The 19,263-nt window shown below is 35.1% G+C and overlaps 1 protein-coding gene across 2 annotated transcripts; it reads right to left on the reverse strand.

Moving 5' to 3' along the window:
• Positions 1–800: 800 nt before the first annotated feature.
• LOC123542639 (fibropellin-1-like) lies at positions 801–18,684 on the reverse strand. Of its 2 annotated transcripts, none has more exons than XM_045328574.2 (13): positions 18,615–18,684; positions 16,388–16,458; positions 14,432–14,514; positions 13,722–13,793; positions 11,195–11,297; positions 7,597–7,691; positions 7,202–7,270; positions 6,321–6,489; positions 5,951–6,061; positions 4,301–4,411; positions 3,824–3,874; positions 2,731–2,841; positions 801–971 (listed from the first exon to the last, which is right to left on the reverse strand). In XM_045328574.2, exons 2-13 carry the CDS (start codon positions 16,452–16,454, stop codon positions 856–858), a joined length of 1,158 nt encoding a protein of 385 aa, XP_045184509.2. In that variant the 5' UTR covers positions 16,455–16,458; positions 18,615–18,684; the 3' UTR covers positions 801–855. The 2 variants fall into 2 exon arrangements, with proteins under 2 accessions (XP_045184509.2, XP_045184508.2); XM_045328573.2 differs by lacking the exon at positions 18,615–18,684 and adding an exon at positions 18,415–18,608.
• Between the last annotated feature and the right edge of the window lie 579 nt (positions 18,685–19,263).

Below are 19,263 nucleotides of genomic sequence, written 5' to 3' on the forward strand. Positions count from 1 at the left end.
GTTATCGAGGCGGTTAAAGATGTTTAACGTAACAGACCATTGTTAATAAATAGTCATCTATATTTCAACGACAAAATTAAACAGATGCATTGTAGTAGATATTTTTTTCTAAAATAAATTTGGACAAATGATCTGTGTAATGGTTACCAACTTAACGATTTTGTTTTCGCAACTGGAATGAAATAACAAAACTATCTTCGCAACTAGAATTAATCAATACAAATCTATTAGAAACTAGAATGACCAACGTTCTTTAAAAACCATTATACATTTTAGTAACAGTTACTGTTTCTTTGTAAAATGAGTGACAACTGAGTGACAATTTACCTCTAAATCTTAGAGTGTAACCCCAATTTTGATTTCAAAACAACCGCTTTGTAAGTAGAATAAAACCAATTATATGCCTTAGTTTTTAATAGCAGTTAGCCGGATCCATTGTAGAACCACTGAACTTTCATAAGCCAATTGAACGCTTTCTCGTGTATGATTTTCATTATCCGAGTAAAACTAAAACCCAAGGTATGCAAAGGATTCATGTACGTATTATAGAGAAAAAAATCAATAATGTATATAATACAGAAGGGTAGATTCCCCGAAAGCGCGGAGCACCTAAATACAGCCAGAGAGCCATGCATTGCAAAGTAGACCCTCATTCAGTGAGGTTATTTTCTGTGACACCGTAATTCATTCACAGATGTTTCACCAAGGCTGTTTCTGCGAAAATAGACTTGATCGTTATACGGTTAATTTAGGCGACTTTAAAACATTGGTTCTAATGCACATTAATATGAAGACATTGATCTTAAACAGCTGTATTTATTAAATGGAACTGATACAGATATAATAATTCAAGATTTAACAAAAGCCACAGTAGTGCATACAGCCCCCATTCAAGGCATGGGTCTTATCTTGACACACTATAGATGCGGCAAGTTTACAAGTTGAAGGCACAGTTTTGTCCACACAAGGAGCTGAAATATAGAAAATAGGTGTACTTTAGATGCGACAAGTTTACAAGTTGAAGACGATCTGTAATATAGACGCGGCAAATTTACAAGCTGAAAACCGAGATGTATCTACACATTGAGCCAAAATATAGAAACAATTGTAGAGTATTCGCATTTTACAGGTTGACGATTGAGTTGTGTCCACAAAAGGACATACAAATAAAACATTTGAATCGTGAAACTTTGCGGGTTTTTTTGTTATATACATATTGAATGGCTTGCTGACCAATAGTAAAAAGGTAGTCTGGACTACTGACCTGTGATTTGGACCTCGGGCAAAAAGTTTTGACATTTGACCGGTAATTTGGACAACGGGCAAATAGTTTTGCAAGTCGGACTTCGGGCAAAAGAGTTTAAAAAATAACCAACTCGCGATTTAGTAAGTGTTTTTATAACATTACATCAGAAATACATTTTCATAATTGTTGCTTTAAGGTTTAACTTTAGCCCACCAATCTTTAGTGTTCAGTTTTAGACCAGTCAAGACACAAACTATGGACCGGCGAACTGTATAATGAGGTCCTATGACTTTTAGGGCAGATATGAAGGTTTGGAATATTTATACTTTGTATGATGCATCAGAGTGTTCTAAAGTGATTTCCTCGAAAACACCATATAGGTTACCATGTGTAAAATATTTTTGTCGTAAGGTGCAGTGAAACACAGCGGTGCTCCGTAAAAGCAAAACGTACATTACATAATATATAAAACGTCTCTAAATTGGATTGGATATTTTTCTCTTCTTCACTGGTTTTAAAATTAAAAGTAGTGTGTATTGTGTTTGTTTGATTGAGGGTTGGATCGAGGTGCGGCTAATGATATGTGTGTTTAAAAATGCAAATCGCACAAATCATAATATTGAATAAATGTCTGGCGGTTTTCATTTTTAGGATTAGATTCACATTGCAATAAAATCTGTAAAAAGATCCTTTGGAAGCAAAGTATGCAATCAAGAAGAATTATAGCAGATTCGTTTTGAATGTCTGTTCATGAGAGATAATGAAATGTGCAATATCTCTCCAGCATTCTAGCACCGGCTTAAGCTGAACTCTATTACACATATATTGAATGGACTTCATGATCCCAAAGTCTGAAATATACAAATTTTATAAGGCACTTGATAAAATAGAAATATATGGGAAAAATTTGAAACCGAAAACATAGAAAAGGATTTTTAGATATACCCATCTACGTTGGCAGGAATGGACCCAGGATTTGGGCACAGTGGCGGGGACATGCTCCCTCAGAAAATCTTTGGCAGGATTTTTCTTAGCTGGCAAAATGTCTAACATACAACAATAAAATGTCAATCTCATTTTTCTAACGATCGACCTTATTTATATTCATGGCAATGCTATAGCCACAAAGTAAATACTGGATAAGAACCTATTCATTTTGAGCAACTTAATGTTTCGAAAGAAATGTGAACGGGTCCTAATTGTTTTAACGTTTAAAAAAGCTATAAGTGCCCAAAGACATACCATGAAAGAGAATATAAAATCTCCAGAGTTAAAAAGTGAACTAAATTGAATACAATACCGGTATAGCATGAGTGATGGTTTCTTATAAAATCTATTGCCATGTGCATTCTACAAGCTAAAGACTGGAGCACACACATTTGAATAATATCCTGACACCAAAGCCCTTTAATGCTAAATTGTAATATTTGGAATATTTGTCCGGAAAAGAATCGTTTTGGATTAATAAATAACAAGTAACTTACAACTTGAAGTATCACAGGTGTCACCAGTATAAGAAGAGTCACAATTACATTTAAATCCATTAACGGTATTCTCACAAAGACCATGCATACATGGACTAGAAGAACAGTGATCTGAAAATACAAACGTAACATTAATATTTACGTTTCCGCCAAGGCTCTCACGCTGAAACAGTAATACTGGCTTTAAAGCTGTCAACTATAATGCTAGTGAAACCTACAATTGTGGATAAGGCAGGATCTGGAAAATAAGCAAAAGCGCTTATGAGTTTAGAAACCATTTTGTGCGCATATTATTGATATGCGCTTACTGATAAAAAACAAGGATAAATATCCAACAGCAAAAGCCACTTTCCAGAAACGCAGCCATCCCGAACCTTAATCCAGCACGCGCCTTGGTCAGGGGCAAAACCATCAATGGGGGAGCTTAAACCGGCTTTTGGTGCACCAAAACCTAACTCTTACCTCCACCAAGTTACAAATTCACAGGACAGTAAAATTTAAAGTTATTCCTGCCAGGCGAATCACTAAGACACACAGTAGCCTCAATTAAGTAGACATGTTAATGTAGAAAACAAAAACGCTCTTATAAATGTATATAAAAAGCAATTCTGAAGAAAACGTATGTGCTCAATGCCTTTGCAGAAGACAGAGCAACAAATGAAACACCTATAAGGGCCCGACAAAACAGACCAGAAGTGTACCACCAAAACAGCTCAGTCCCGATGAGATGTAAGAACTACCTTTTATTGAGAATCATAGAATTACGATATTTTTATTCGCGTAGGACGAATTTTCGCGTATTTCGCGCTAGGACCGATGTGCGAATTTAAGACCGCGTTATTATTTTTTTTAATTATATGTTTTCATATTGTACTCGCATATTGATATTGTCATAAAAAGAGAGATTTAAATCTAGAAATGTCACCAGAAACTCCCAGGGAAGAATAATATCCATAAATTGAGCGAATGACGGTTAAACCCTATAAGCTTACTTTCGGTGTATAACTCTATTCAAGTATGCACTTATTTATCAAATTGATACAGTATTTGTAAATAAAACATGAACATTATTCATCTGATGTAAAAAACATACCTGTGACATTTGTTGTTCCATTGCAGAGACCCGATAGACAGGGATCTGTCACTTAAATAGAAGAAAACATTAGCTATTGTAAATCAATGACTGTTTTTTTTTCAATCCTAGACAACGTCAATGCTTCGTGGGTGTAAAAGTATGCCATTATACAGAAATATAAACTTGCAAACTGTATTGTAAGGCATTATTAACACAGCCGATTATTGGCATGCATAACTGTACTCGTATTTTACCGCATTACATGTATAAGCAAAGTCGATTACCGGAAAGCCTAACTGTATTTCATCAAATTATGTACAAAACCGATCACTGGCATGCATGCATAACAGTTTCTTCATCGTATTATAAGCACAACCGATCACGGACATGATAACTTTATGTTATCATATATGAACACAACCAATCAATGATGAGTATAACTTTATTTTATCCAAATGTGAACGTGATGCATGACTGTTCTAAGGAAGCACTTACTATTATCACAGAGTTGACCTTCGTAGCCTGTATCACATACACATACATATCCTTCTTGGTTTTCATAACATTTTCCATGAACACAAGGATTATTGTAACATTTCCCCATATCTAATAAACAGAAAGAATAATGTATTTATGCCTAAATCATTTCTATACAAACAAGCGTTTATGTGTGTTTCAAGTGGTTTGTAAGTCACATTGACACAGTGATGGCGGTTTCCAGTACAGTCTTAACAAATATTGTAAAATACCACTTCAGCATTATTTCTTACGCGGGGTGCGACTGAGTAGCCATGCATCAAACCAGCCTTGTGACCTCAACGTTTAAACAACATGTTTATGACTAGCCTGTGGGTAACCTTATCTCTTACCAACCTTATGACGTCTTACATACCTGTGGCTAGCGTAAAGGTAAGCTTGCTTCAGACTTCGGGCCATCTGTATGACCTCTTAGATTAAACAATATATCTACGCCTAGCCTGTGAGTGACCTAGCCTCAAGCCAGCCTTATGTCTTCTAAGACTAAATAATAAATTTGTGGATAGCCTGTGGATTACATTGCTTCAAGCCAGCTGGATTACCTCTTTAATAAAATATTACTATGAATATAGTATATGTCTGGCTAGCCTTAGGGTAACCTTGCTTCAGGCAACTTGTAAGAAATGTAAGATTGTAAATATATCTGCCTCAATCTGGCCTTGTCATTTCCAAAACTTAACAATATACACGTCACATGTCTTTATGGCTAGCTTGTTGAAAACCAAGCTTCATGCCATATTTAATATTAGTCATATAACTGGGAGCAATTTATTTAGATTTACTATGCTACTATGCCGTTGGCACTATCAATTACAATAAAAAGACAATAAAAATATATTTATAGAAAACTATGTGTGAATGACTGAACTATAACAACGGGAAGGAAACTGTAATAATGTGATACCAACCAGTTTTATCAACATAGGCGGAAAATGTATATATGGTTGATTATTCCGATATTCCAAATATGGCAAAATAACTCATTTCAAACTTTGATCATTGAAATTTAAACTGCACCATGAAAAATCCAGCATAGTGCATTTGAGGTTTTTATTATTTATATAGGCTTTTAAAGCGGATGCGCAGGCTGGTCTTGATCCATGCTGGTCGCAATGGCACTATGTTGGTTTTTTCATGGCGCGGCTCTATTTTTTGTGTTCCCAAGCCTTTACTCCCCTATCTTCTGTATATATTCATAAACTATATAAGGTGAGAGAACAAAAACTGGCTCAAATCCTGTTGATGGCAAATGTTAAATGGAGAGTGAATGTGTTTCAACGGACAATGAATGAGTCGAAGAAATAAAGCGCGTTTCCATATGCTCCCATATTCCAAAGGAAAGATTAATAAAAACTACAGAATGCAAAAGGAAAGGCATAGAACATTATACCTAATCGCTTAGCATTAAAATCTCCACCTAGGTATATACTACTTGATTTAAGTTTTTGCTACTTTAACATACTGGCCATTGCAGTTCAAACCAAAGAGCTATAAAAATTTTATACTTCTTTGTTCAAACTTACACCAGTGTATACCTTTGGACAGTTATGCTAGATTGTACTTTTTGCTCGGAGGAGTATCACAATATGCCAGTAAGAAGTAACTTACAAGTATCACAGGTGTCACCAGTATAAGAAGGGTCGCAATTACATGTAAATCCATTCACGGTATTCTCGCAACGACCATGCATACATGGACTCGAAGAACAGTGGTCTGAAGCTATAGAGCATATGACGTTTCATGCGTTTACATAAAATAAACAGGTACGCTATTACAACATTTAACTGATTATATTGTATGCTTTTGTGTTATTGTTAAGTAATTTTGTCACGGTTTTCTTTAAATCGCCCTGAAACAGTGATACATACTTTATCAATTGTGGGACTTGTAATGCTTAAAGCGAACAAATTAAATCATTTCGATATACACATGAATAGTCGTACTCGTGTTGTATAAAATGTCATCTGACTTAACGCACCTGAGGCATGTGTTGTTCCATTACAATTTTTATTGCATAGATCAGTATCGCAACATTTACTGCACACGTGCTCTGTCATCGAGCGTAGAGCAATATCACTTTGTTCCTGGACGCTCGTAACATCCCGACCGATAATAGACGTGGCTTCTTGGTAATCGTGTTTACATTCCTTAACAAATACATTGTATAATAAAAAATAAAATCTGGAAAGTGGATCCCTCGGAAGCACCGAGAACAAAGCAAACAGTGAAAATTGCAGACTCGGTTTTATTGAGTCTGTTCATGAGCAGTAATGGAATATGCAACGCTGCCTACGCCCCCTAGCACCGGCTTAAGCGGTATTCAATCTTCAAATCTTCAAAAATTCAATGATCCCGAAGGACCAGAAAATATAACAACACTGAGATGAAGTCGGGAGATAAAGTTACAATTATAACAGTTACTGTCGTTTCAGTTACGCACTGCATCAATTAAATACCAAAGGAACTAATTATGAAATGAGCGACAACCAATTCAAGGTAGTTGCCCGCATTAACAATCGTTAATTTCCGTGAATTTACGTTCGTCTATTGCGTTTCAGCATTTCTTGGTCATTCAAACTCAAATAGCTCATACATGCGCATGGCCTTCGGTTCAGGCCACAGAATGCCAACATCTCAAGCGCAGAAAAAGCAATTGTTATTACAGGTCCACTACCACAAGTACATCTTTATAACAGATAGAATTAACTTTGTTCTTACTTAATAGCATATAAGTACCATTAAAAATCGACCTTTCAAAAAAATATAGGCTATCTGAGTAAGGCTGAGTGTGGTACATGCAATGCAAGATGTAAACAGCATTGTAAATGTAAATTAAACGCAACAAAATAACATACTAACCAGCAAGCTGGAACAACCGATGTTATACAGCGTGTCTCCAAACTCTCGAATGACTTCATGTTTGCAAACCTGAAAAATTTTTTTTTGAGTTTTGAGTATGCAGTCATTAAGCGAAGAAAGTTATTGATAGCAATTCCAAAATATAAAAGTATTAATTGAAACTTGCAATATCCTGAAATAAAATGGGCAATCGAAACATATAATACCATGGAATGAAATGATAAATTGAACTTGCAATACCATGAACTAAATGATAAATTGAACACGCAATACGATAAAATAAAAAGATAAATCGAAACTTGCATTAATTTACAATGAAATATATTGATAAATCAAAGCTTACAATACGATGACATGACTTAAATAATAAATCAAAATGTTTAAAAAGTACTTACGTCGCCTGGTTCGCAAAACTCAATGGTATGGCAAGAAACAGGATCTTTCTGCAAAGAGCAACTAAGACAGACTGGACCTCTATTTATTGGATATCCTGTATTTCAAGTCACAAAAGATTTTATGGGTAGTATGTAATTAATGTTACAATACATTTTGTAAATAACATGTGTATTTAATGTCACACTACATTTTGTGGATATCATGTGTTAAATGTTACAATACCTTTTGTAAATACCATGCATTTAATGTCACACTACATTTTGTGGATATCCTGTATTTAATGTCACACTACATTTTGTGGATACCATGTAAATAATGTCGCACTACATTTTGTGGATATTATGTATTTAATGTCACAATACTTTTAGTAGATAGCCTGTATTTAACGTAGTAATACATTTTGTGGATTTCCTGTATTTGATGCACAATGCATTTTGCGAATAGCATGCATTTAATGTCACACGACATTTTGTGGATATCCTGTATTTGATGTCACAATATATTCAGTGGATAACCTATATTTAATCTAACATAATGTTGGTGGATATTCTGTATTAAATGTTACAATACATTCTGTGTATAGCCTATATTTAATGTCACAATACATTTTTGGATATCCTATATTTAATGTCACAATACAGTTTTGTGAATATCCTGTATTTAAAGTCACAAAATATTTTATAGATAGTATGCAATTAATGTTACAATGCATTTTGCGAATAGCATGTATTTAATGCCACACGACATTTTGTGGATATCTTGTATTTGATGTCAGAATATTTTCAGTGGATAGCCTATATTTAATGTCACAATACATTTTGTTGATATCCTGTATTTAATCTCACAATAAAGTTGGTGGATATCCTGTATTAAATGTTTCGATACATTTTGTGGATAGCCTATATTTAATGTCACAATAATTTTTTTGGATATCCTGTATGTCACAATAATTTTTTTGGATATCCTGTATTTAATGTCACAAAACTGTTTTGTGAATATCCTGTATTTATTGTCACAATAAATTCTGTGGATATCCTGTATTTAATGCCACAATAAAGCTGGTGGATATCCTGTATTTAATGTTACAATACATTTTGTAGATAGCCTATATTTAATGTCACAATACATTTTTTTTGGATATCCTGTATTTAATGTAACAATACTGTTTTGTGGGAATACTGTATTTAATGCCACACTAAAGTTGGTGGATATTCTGCTTTTAATATTACAATACATTTTGTTAAATCTCTCCACGTACCTGGATTAAGTGTTGTTATATTGTCTGGTTATTGGTGGAGGTAGATTACTAAGTACATTCGTTTTTACCAAAAAATAGGGCGATGCTAGAGGCTCTGAGGATGATGTACCTTCCATTACCTTTCATGAACCGAGACACTTATTATGTTCATTGGTTGCGTTCTGGACTTTCACCGATTTTATTTGCTATTTTGGAAGCATAGGTTTGAAAAAAAAAATAATCCAACGATAATAAAGAATTCTTGCGATACAGGTAAAGTAAAGATGTGTCTTCTTCACGTAATATTCGTACAAAATTATGCAATTGTTTTTTTCAAATATAGAAACGGAGACAGACCAAGATAAGTAAAACGAATACCATAAACCTTTATCACATTTTAGGCCTCTAAATTACAATAATGGACTGGTCCTTCTTCCATTTTGGGCGGTACCATTTATCATTTGAAGGGGTGTTTACTGAAAGTTTAATGATTGAATATCGAACAGTGAAGACAATAATCAGACTGCACGGATGTGCAGACTTATCTTGGTCTACACTGGTTGCGAAGGCAGAATCAATCGTGTCCAGCATAGTAAGGATTAAGTCGCTGACTTTCAATCACTCGCCCCTCACCGATGTGTATTCAAGCCTGGCTAATAATGTTGCATTCCTCATGTAAGGAAGTCATCCAGGTGTATTATGGAAGGTTGGAAACTACTGATAAATCACACTCCGAATAGAGAATTTCTGTTACCGCAGGAATATATTGTAATGTCTTAAACAGTCTGAAACTGCTGATAAATCACACTCCGAATAGAGAATTTCGGTTACCGCAGGAATATATTGTAATGTCTTAAACAGTCTGAAACTGCTGATAAATCACACTCCGAATAGAGAATTTCGGTTACCTCAGGAATATATTGTAATGTCTTAAACAGTCTGAAACTGCTGATAAATCACACTCCGAATAGAGAATTTCGGTTACCGCAGGAATATAATGTAATGTCTTAAACAGTCTCCGGATTTGGTTTGCAAATCCGGAATTTTCGCAAACTCCGCTACCTTTAATCTTTTTAAACATCTAACAATAGTTTGGATCTCATAGAGAAATAATTGGCCGTTTCCCTTTACATATCTCAAACAATGGGACGACTTCAAAATTGGTCCTCCCAGAAATAGAATTTATGAAAAAAATCCCTTGCAAGCACAGAATACATCCAAGTCATACCCGGTTTGATTGGGTATAATGCTTGGTGATTTGTGCAACACGCCTTGCACCCCCCTGTCACTATCTAAAACGGAACTGTATGATACAGATACACAGAAAAAACTCTATGGTCCCAAATCGACCAGACAATATAACAACATGGAGACCGTGTACGGAGAGACATTTTTACACCAGCCTTACCATAACTATTTATCAGTAATAGTGTCAGTGCTTATAGATATACTCGCCTAGAATTCAGAACTTTAAAGGCATATTTTGCGTATAATGTTTATGTGTATAAATAGTGTTTTGTCTTAAATTTAGGTACGCATTAATTCTCCCGCATTGAATGTACGCACGCACTGAGTGTACACTATAAAACCTATGTTAACCCTAACCTTTATTATTATTATTATTATCATCATACCAGATTTATATAGCGCCCTTTTCATGATCAATTTCACGTTCAAATGCAGCCACACAGGGCGCATAATTCATCCTCTACTAGTACAGACACAGAGCGATCTGACCAGAGGGACAGAGTGAGACAAAGCCCCCACGACAGAGAGATCAGAAATCAGATACAGGCTTGTCCGGCTAACTTAGCCTAGCTCGTTGCGAATAGACAGCATGGTTCTTTAACGTGCCCAGTGTATAGCACTGATACACGCAAGGATTGCCTGGGTTCCTGACCAGTACACTCTAGTTGGGTGGGAAACACTGAAAAAGCGTTTCTGAAAATTCACGAGTAGATGCCGGGGATCGAACCCCCGACCTCAGGATTGAAAGGCCAGTGTGCAATATTCAATACATGCGTACATCCAGTAGGGGCGATTTAATGTTGGCAGCTAACTTTAACAAAATCAGCATACGATTGCTGCTAGATACACTTTACATACACAGTAAGTTTATATATGTTAGATTTATACCTAACGAATTAATACTTTACTTACTTTTTACAATTACTTGCAAAGCTGTATTTGTTAGACAAAAAGATTTTTACCTACAGAAAGGTAAAAAGAAAAAAAAAACGCAATATTTTCATTGGTCAAAAGCAGTCACATGATGTCCCCTTTTAAAATATCATTATTGGTTAGGCTGTTTCTTGATTTTAAATAATCAGAAAAAAGTTTATTAGAACAAATCAGAATACCGGGCTCTCCACATCCTTGGGCATTACATAGGTCTCCCTGGCAGCATTCCAGACAAACTTCATTATTTGATCTTTTATGATGGGTCGACGTGTTTTGACAAAGCTGTAATTGCAAATAAACAGTCTTTTACCTTGCACCAGATTAATATAGAAGGAAGGAAGCAATTTATCATGTTTACTAAATGAAATGTTTAATTGGAGTAGAAAGGTATATTTCAAATTCAACGTTTTGACATAAAGAGCTGAAATTGTATAAAACGTAATTTCTTTATGATGTAATTATGTATTTACAGAATGACTAATGAATATTGATTAAAAATGGCAAACGTTGTATTCCTATCGTTCCCTTTAGTGTAAACAGTATTCATTGACATTTCTAGTACATAAGTCACAAGCATGCACTCAAAATAGTGGAGAGTATCTGAAAACAAGCAGTTAGTATGAACGGTCCAAATGTGAAGATTTTCATTTGAAAGGTATGTGTAATTATAGTAGGTATGTGAGATTATTCCCAATGGCAGGAGTAAGGTTCGGTATCCATTGCATCGATTTAACTTTCTCTAATTCCTCCCTTTGTATGTTTTCTGCAGACCGATCAAAGTCGACCCCGATTATTTTTGTGTATGTGTTTTTAGGGTGGGTACTGACAACTTGTCTTTGGAGACTTTGTCTCGAAATATATTTGTTCTGTGACATTCTGTGTGTTCCCTCTTTGCTTGGTAAAGATTTTGTTCTGTGACATTCTGTGTGTTCCCTCTTTGTCTGGTAATGTTTCTGTTCTGTGACATTCTGTTTGTTCCCTCTTTGTCTGGTAATGTTTTTGTTCTGTGACACTTTGTCTGTTACCTTTCCTGCTTGTCTAGCAATGTTTTTGTTAAATGACATTTTGTGTGGTCCATGTTTGTCTGAATATGCTTTTGTTCTGTGACATTCGGTGTGTTCCCTGTTTGTCTGGTAATGATTTTGCTCTGCGACACTGTGTGTTTCCTTGTTGTCTTGTATTGTTTCTTTCCTGTGACATTCTGTGTGTTCCCTGTTTGTCTGGAAATGTAAATGTTTTTGTTATGTGGCATTCTGTGTGTTCCCTGTTTGTCTGGTAATGTTTTTGCTCTGTGACACTCTGTGTGTTCCCTTGTTGTCTTGTATTGTTTCTGTTCTGTGACATTCTTTGTGTTCCCTGTTTGTCTGGTAATGTTTTGTTCTGTGGCATTCTGTGTGTTACCTGCTTGTCTAGTAATGTTTTGTGATGTGACATTTTGTGTGTTCCCTGTTTGTCTGCTTATGCTTTTGTTATTTAACATTCTGCGTGTTACCTGCTTGTCTAGTAATGTTTTTGTTATGTGACATTGTGTGTGTTCCCTGTTTGTCTGGTTATGCTTTTGTAATGTGACACTCTGTGTGTTCCCTCTTTGTCCGGTAATGATTTTGTTTTGTGACATTCTGTGTATTCCCTGATTGTCTAGTAATGTTTAGGCTCTTTGACACTCTGTGTGTTCCATTGTTGTCTTGTATTGTTTCTGTTTTGAGACATTCTGTGTGCTCCCTGTTTGTCTAGTAATGTTTTAGCTCTTTGGCACTCTGTATATTTCCTTGTTGCCTTGTATTGTTTCTGTTTTGTGACATTCTGTGTGTTCCCTGTTTGTCTGGTAATATTTTTTTGTTATGTGACATTCTGTGTGTTCCCTGTTTGTCTGGTAATGTTTTTGCTCTGTGTCACTCTGTGTGTTCCCTTGTTGTCTTGTATTGTTTCTGTTCTGTGACATTCTGTGTGTTCCCTGTTTGTTTGGTTTGGTAATGTTTTTGTTCTGTGAACTTGTGTTTCCCTGTTTGTCTGGTAATTTTTTTGTATGTGACATTCTGTGTGTTCCTGTTGTCTGTAATGTTTTTGTTATGTGACATTAGTGTGTTCCTGTTGTCTGTATGTTTCTTGTTTGTGTTCCTTGTGTTGATTGTTTCTGTTCTGTGACATCTGTGTGTTCCTGTTTGTTTGGTAACTTTTTTGTTCTGTGACATCTGTGTGTTCCTGTTTGTCTGGTAATTCTTTTGTCTGTGACATCTGTGTGTTCCTTTTGTCTGTAATGTTTTTGTTGTGTCTCTGTGCACTCTGTTGTGTGTTCCCTCTTTGTTCTGTTGTTTGTTTGTTTTTTGTCTGTGACATCTGTGTGTTCCTGTTTGTCTGTATTTGTTTTGTCTGTGACATTTGTGTGTTCCCTTTTGTCTGGTAATGTTTTTTGCTCTTTGGCACTCTGTGTTTTCCCTTGTTGTCTTGTAATGTTTTTGTTACGTGACATTGCGTGTGTTCCCTGATTCTCTGATAATGTTTTGTTCTGTGAAATTTTGTGTGTTCCCTTTTTGTCTGGTAATGTTTTTTTGGTATGTGACATTGTGTGTGTTCCCTGTTTGTCTGATACTGTTTTTGTCCTGTGACATTGTGTTCCCTGTTTGTCTGGTAATGTTTTTGTTCTGTGACATTTTGTGTGTTCCCTTTTGTCTAGAAATGTTTATTGTTATCTTATAATTTTCTTACCAAACTTGTTATACATCCAACATTATAAACATGAACTCCATAGCTGTTGATAACTTCCTCTACACCACATACCTGTAAACATAATGTTCAAATACCGTTAAATAATTCGTGTTCACAATTCATATAGTATACTATAAATATGATGCTCTTGTCTGACATTGAATGCACTCTGTCCAAAATGTATATCTTGTACAAAGTTACATACGGTCGTTACACTAAATGTTTGCGTGATTTTGTTCTGTTTTAAGAATGAATATCAATGAAGCCCTCTCTGTGGCATTCTAGTATTGGAATATGATCATGTTTCATATAATATAATATATAAGAAGATTTTCTTTTGTGAAACAAGAAATTTGCTTGATTGATCGCACTGCATATTTTACAAGTAATTCTATCAAGAATAACTTTACTCCAACAATATGATACGTATTATCTATTAACCTCCAGCCTGCTGGCGGCAACTGAACCTTACCTTTAGGACAAGTGCAGACCAAGATCAGCCTACACTTTTTGATCAAGGTCTACACTGTTCGCTATCAATAACAAATGGTATTGCCAAAACTGAATGTTGGACCAGTCCAGTTTGGAAATTTAGCAGGGTAAAAGTTAAGTATTATTAGAAGTGTAAATAAAAGATATTAATAATGTTTTACAAAATCTTAACGTTAAACAATACATTACACAGTGAAAAAATACTATTTTATAATTACCTCACCTGGGTTACATTCTCCAACGAACTTGCAATGTCGTGGCTGAGAAATACCACTACATTGTAAACAGTGGAGCGATAATGCTGTATAAACAAAAGATGTAACAAAACAGTAATGCCCCCCCCATAATGGGTTTGTCGCACTTTCAATATTGTGATTACTATGATTCTAATCAACTAAACTCCAAAACGTTAGGAGTCTTCTACTTCATAAGCCCAGTCAAACAATCAAGTTTGTAGACATTTGGTCAGTTGTTTCTTAGGTTATTAAGTAGAAACGGGTTTCAAGATTCAAGTCCCTGTTACCTTGACCTGTGACTTACTGACCCGAAAACACTAGGATTACTTCTTACATCCAACCACTCTATCAAGTTTGGAGGCTCTGGAGAAAGGGATTCTCAACTTACCGTGCAGGAAAAGTTTTCAATGTTCAGGTTCCAGTGACCTTGACCTTTGACTGACTGACAGCCCAAAATAGGGTAGCATGTTCTTGATAATCCCAACTATGCTATTAGGTTTGAAGGTTCTTTGTCAAGGGGTAATAAATTTAACTGAGAAGAAACCGTTTGCAATGTCCTTGACCTTTGATTACTAACTCTCAAGACAGTAAGAGTCTTCTACTTTATAAGCCTTATCAGGCCATCAAGTTTGAAGGTTCTCGGTCAAGTAGTTATCATTATATAACAGAAACTGTTCAAGTGTTGGGGTCATGCTATTAAGTTTGAAGGTTCTATGTCAAGTGATTCTTAAGTTATTGAGCAGAACATTTTTTCATGGTTTAAGTCATTTTCTTTTTAAGCCAAATTATGCTTTTACGTTTAAAGATTGTTGGTCAAGGGGTTCTTAAGTTAGTTATTGAACAGAAACGTTTATTAAGGCTCTGTGGCCTTGACTTTAACTTAATAACCAAAAACAAATGGAGGTCATCTACATTATAAACCTAATAGTTCTGTCAAATTGGTCAAGTGGTTCTCAAGTTATTGTCCGGAAATAGTTTTCGAGGTTCAGGTCCCCTTGACCTCTGACATATTGACCCCCAAAACAATTAGGGTAATTTTGTCCGTAAGCCCAATCATGCTGGCAAGTTATAATTTCTGGGTCAAGAAATTCTCAAGTTCTTGGGCTGGAACCTTTCTCTCTTCCGACCTACTTAACGACCGACCAATCTACCAACCAACTCGACAGACAGGTGCAAAGCAATATACCCCGTCTTCAAAAGGGGGCACAAAAATACGGCATACATATAGTCACGTCCGGCTGGTTGACCTGTAATTACACTTGACAATTTCCGTGTGATTACGCATATCGTAGGAAATTCGGCATCCTTCGGAAGAAAATGTAGCTCAACGCGCTCATGCCTTTTCATAAAAACCGTAGAATGCCGAAATGGCATACTTGACCTTCAATACAAACTCATTTAATTTTATACTTTACACATTTACAATTTATTATCATGCGACATTCAAATACGCATACTCAAGTTTTATTGTCCGTTTATCAGTGCTAATTGTAGGTATCCATTATATACATTTATCACATGTTTGAAGTCGCGGGAGTGTAATAAAGCCATTACATAAAAATGATAACACGCAAGTGTAATAAAGCGTCGACGTCGTTTATGGTACAGGAGACGTTGGTCAAATTGACTTGTTTATATAGTAAAAGAAAGAACACTTTTTGATGTTGCGACAGGAAAAGTTAACATGTGATAAAAAGAATATTACATATGTGACTTTCCACATTGAATTTATTAAACTCCTTGAATAAAATTGATAGCATGCTCGGCAGTGCCTCGAATTTTATTATTTTATTCAACTCGTTTAATAAATTCAATATGAATAGACACTCATTTCATATCCTCTATATCAAAAATGTGTTTCTGACTATAAACTTTAAATGTTCAATAATTTTGTTATCATGTTATTAATGACAAAATAAAAACGCGTTGTTTTAGTACCTCCATGGATTAGTGGAACAAGTAGGAATAATGTTGTCCAACCCATATTTGCTGTCTTTGTTGACATGCGGCTGTAAAAGTTACATCATGACATCATAAATAGAAACTGAGAGACATTTTGTAACAAAAATAGTACTAAGCTATATAATTTATATCAAGCAAAGTATTTTAAAAGGAGTCAACAAGACGGAACACTTTAAATGATGATCAAATTGTTAGCACTCAGACAAAACAACAATGCCGCAAGTGGATTCGTCCCCCAAAATTAAGGCAGGAATTTCACCACTTGATTTCCCCAAATTAATGTTGGAATGTCGCCACCGGGTTCTCTCCCTCCCCGCAAAATAATGCTGGGATGTCGAGATATTGCTGCCTGTAATTCAAAACCCAACATAAAGCTAAAGTGGTAATATATACTGACTCAACCACAAATTCAACAAAAATAAATCCCATACGAAAATCAATGTGTTTACGAGGGGCGTTCAATAAATAAATTAAATGATACTCCGTGTGTTGTTCCGTAACCGGTGGTTATTTTTGAATGCGGTTTTCAGCACATAGAGCAATTTATTGAAAACAAAATATCGTACTAATGATAAAAATCGGTAGATTCAAAGTTAAAATATAACCATTTGAGTGAGGTGTACTCGGGTATACTGGACCATAGCAAAAATAATCATAGGTTTGTTCTGGGCATCCAGGGTCTCAGAATATAATAGAATAACTTGTAAAATCACAAAATTCTTTCATTTTTCTACGAGGTACAGCAATTTGTGATGTGATTGAGTTTGTTTTTAACTACTTATTGCGTTCTTCATTTTACAACACAACTAAAACATCTAAACTGGAATGAGTCTCGAGAGCGATTAATCTAAGTTGTAAGAACTTGTTTCGCAATCGAGAATTAAGAAATTAGTATCAACTTAAAATACAAGAATTCTTTTAACGATGAACATCACACCTGACAGAACTGCAGAGGCTTACTGCGCTCAACTTATCATTTTTTGAGTAAATATTTACATACTCCATTCTGTTATCATTTTTTTTATTTTAGTTTTCAAATGTTTATGTAAAGATGATGATTTGTTTTTACTGTTTAAACTGAAAATTGAACTACACTTCTAGTTGCTGAATAGTAGAATTAAGGAATTGCATATTACAATCTCAATATTTTGGAAATAAAATGGTCCAGTATGCCTGAATACACCTCACTTAAATGATCATATTTTTACTTTGAATCTACTGATTTTTATCATTCTTATGGCATTTTATTTCCAATAAATTGCTCTATAAAGTACTAAAACCGCATTTAAAAATAACCACCGGTTACGGAACTACACACGGAGTTTCATTATTTATTGAACGCCCCTCGTATATTATCAATCACTGCATACAGTATCATTTACTGTCAGTGATACAGATTTGCCAAAGTTCCTGTACGCTGTTTACTGGTTTTTATTTTTTTCCACACAAAACGGAATATAATTTTATTTACACTTTCTTCTTTATAGCATATTTCTCTATTCAATACTGGACGAGACTATTATACAGCTATGCTGCATATATTAAAATGAAATGGAACTTTAATGTCGTGTGCATCTTTGTATCTTTTTTGTTGGATTTAACGGCGCACCGACATAATTATAGGCATATGACAACTTTCTACCTTTGATGGTGGTGGAAGACTCCAGGTGCCCTTCCGTGCATTATTTTATCACGAACGGGCACCTGGGTAGAACCACTGACCTTCCGTATGCCATCTGGATGGCTTCCTGACACGAAGAATTCAACGCCCCGAGTGAGGCTCGAACCCACATCGGTGAGGGCAATAGATTTGAAGTAAGTGACCTCAACCACTCGGGCACGGAGGCCCCTCATCTTTGTAACGTCGCGAGACAAGACGTCTGACGTCATTTTCGTTTACATGTGTATTTGCCCCATTTTGGTTACAAAATGCGTATTTCAACCTAAATATTGATAAAACATAAAAAAATGTGTTTGTTTTTCGTGATAATGGAATGTCTAACCTTAAAAATATGTAAATCCCTCGCTTCTCTTGAGATTTATTCCTTTTTGATGAAAAATGTTTACCATTTCCTCTTAAAGTGTTTCTGATGAGTATTAGTTATTTTAATTGAAATGTCATATTAACTAATAAAATCAAAGTGTTTGATTTTGATTAAAATGGTACGGCAACCCTTAAGTTTATATAAAACAGTCATCTCACCTCAAAAATCTGTAAATATTAAAGGAAATAGAAAGACACGACTAACTATACGTAGATAAGAAGAAGTAAATTTAGAATTTTAACTTCCTTATTGGGACCGTTTTCAGTATACACTTAACAAAACTTAGCCCCACTATGTGTTTTAATGTTTGTACTTTTTCCTAATTATCTGTTTGTTATGTATAGATATACTCGTATGTTGTTTCCATATTAAAACATAAAACCACTTTACCGCCAAAACAGTTACCATCGAACCGTATATCTACAACAAGTAATATAATATTGTAATATTATATAAGATTTTGCAAAATATCGAGGGGTTGGGGAGAAGGGGGGAGGGAAAGGCTGGGGGCGTTGAAATAATTGTTTTTAGTGTATTATGATTTGCTATAAAGGAAGGCAGTTCTAATAATTCGATATTGAATATCCGTCTTGAAGAAATGGACACAAAATGGAAAATATCGTGCGATTTTAAGTTTCTATCTCTCAAGTAGTAGACTAAGAGACAGGTCGGTATGTGACAAGTCAGCAGGTAAGACAAGGAATTAGGTAAATGTGTCGGTATGTGACAAGTCAGCAGGTAAGACATGGAAATGGGTAAACAGGTCGACAGTTGTATATATTTATTTATATATTTCCTCCGAACAAA

Source organism: Mercenaria mercenaria, chromosome 19 (assembly GCF_021730395.1).
Source record: "Mercenaria mercenaria strain notata chromosome 19, MADL_Memer_1, whole genome shotgun sequence".
NCBI lineage: Eukaryota > Metazoa > Mollusca > Bivalvia > Venerida > Veneridae > Mercenaria > Mercenaria mercenaria.

What these genes read in the sequence shown, in the direction of transcription:
- LOC123542639 (XM_045328574.2), bottom strand. Translation starts at nt 16,454, where the DNA reads ATGTCAACAAAGACAGCAAATATGGGTTGGACAACATTATTCCTACTT. An exon ending in GAGAATGTAACCCAGGTGAG is followed by an intron (nt 13,794 to 14,431) that starts GTAATTATAAAA and finishes TTATGTTTACAG; the next exon opens with GTATGTGGTGTAGAGGAAGT. An exon ending in AGGTCAACTCTGTGATAATA is followed by an intron (nt 3,875 to 4,300) that starts GTAAGTGCTTCC and finishes CTTCTATTTAAG; the next exon opens with TGACAGATCCCTGTCTATCG.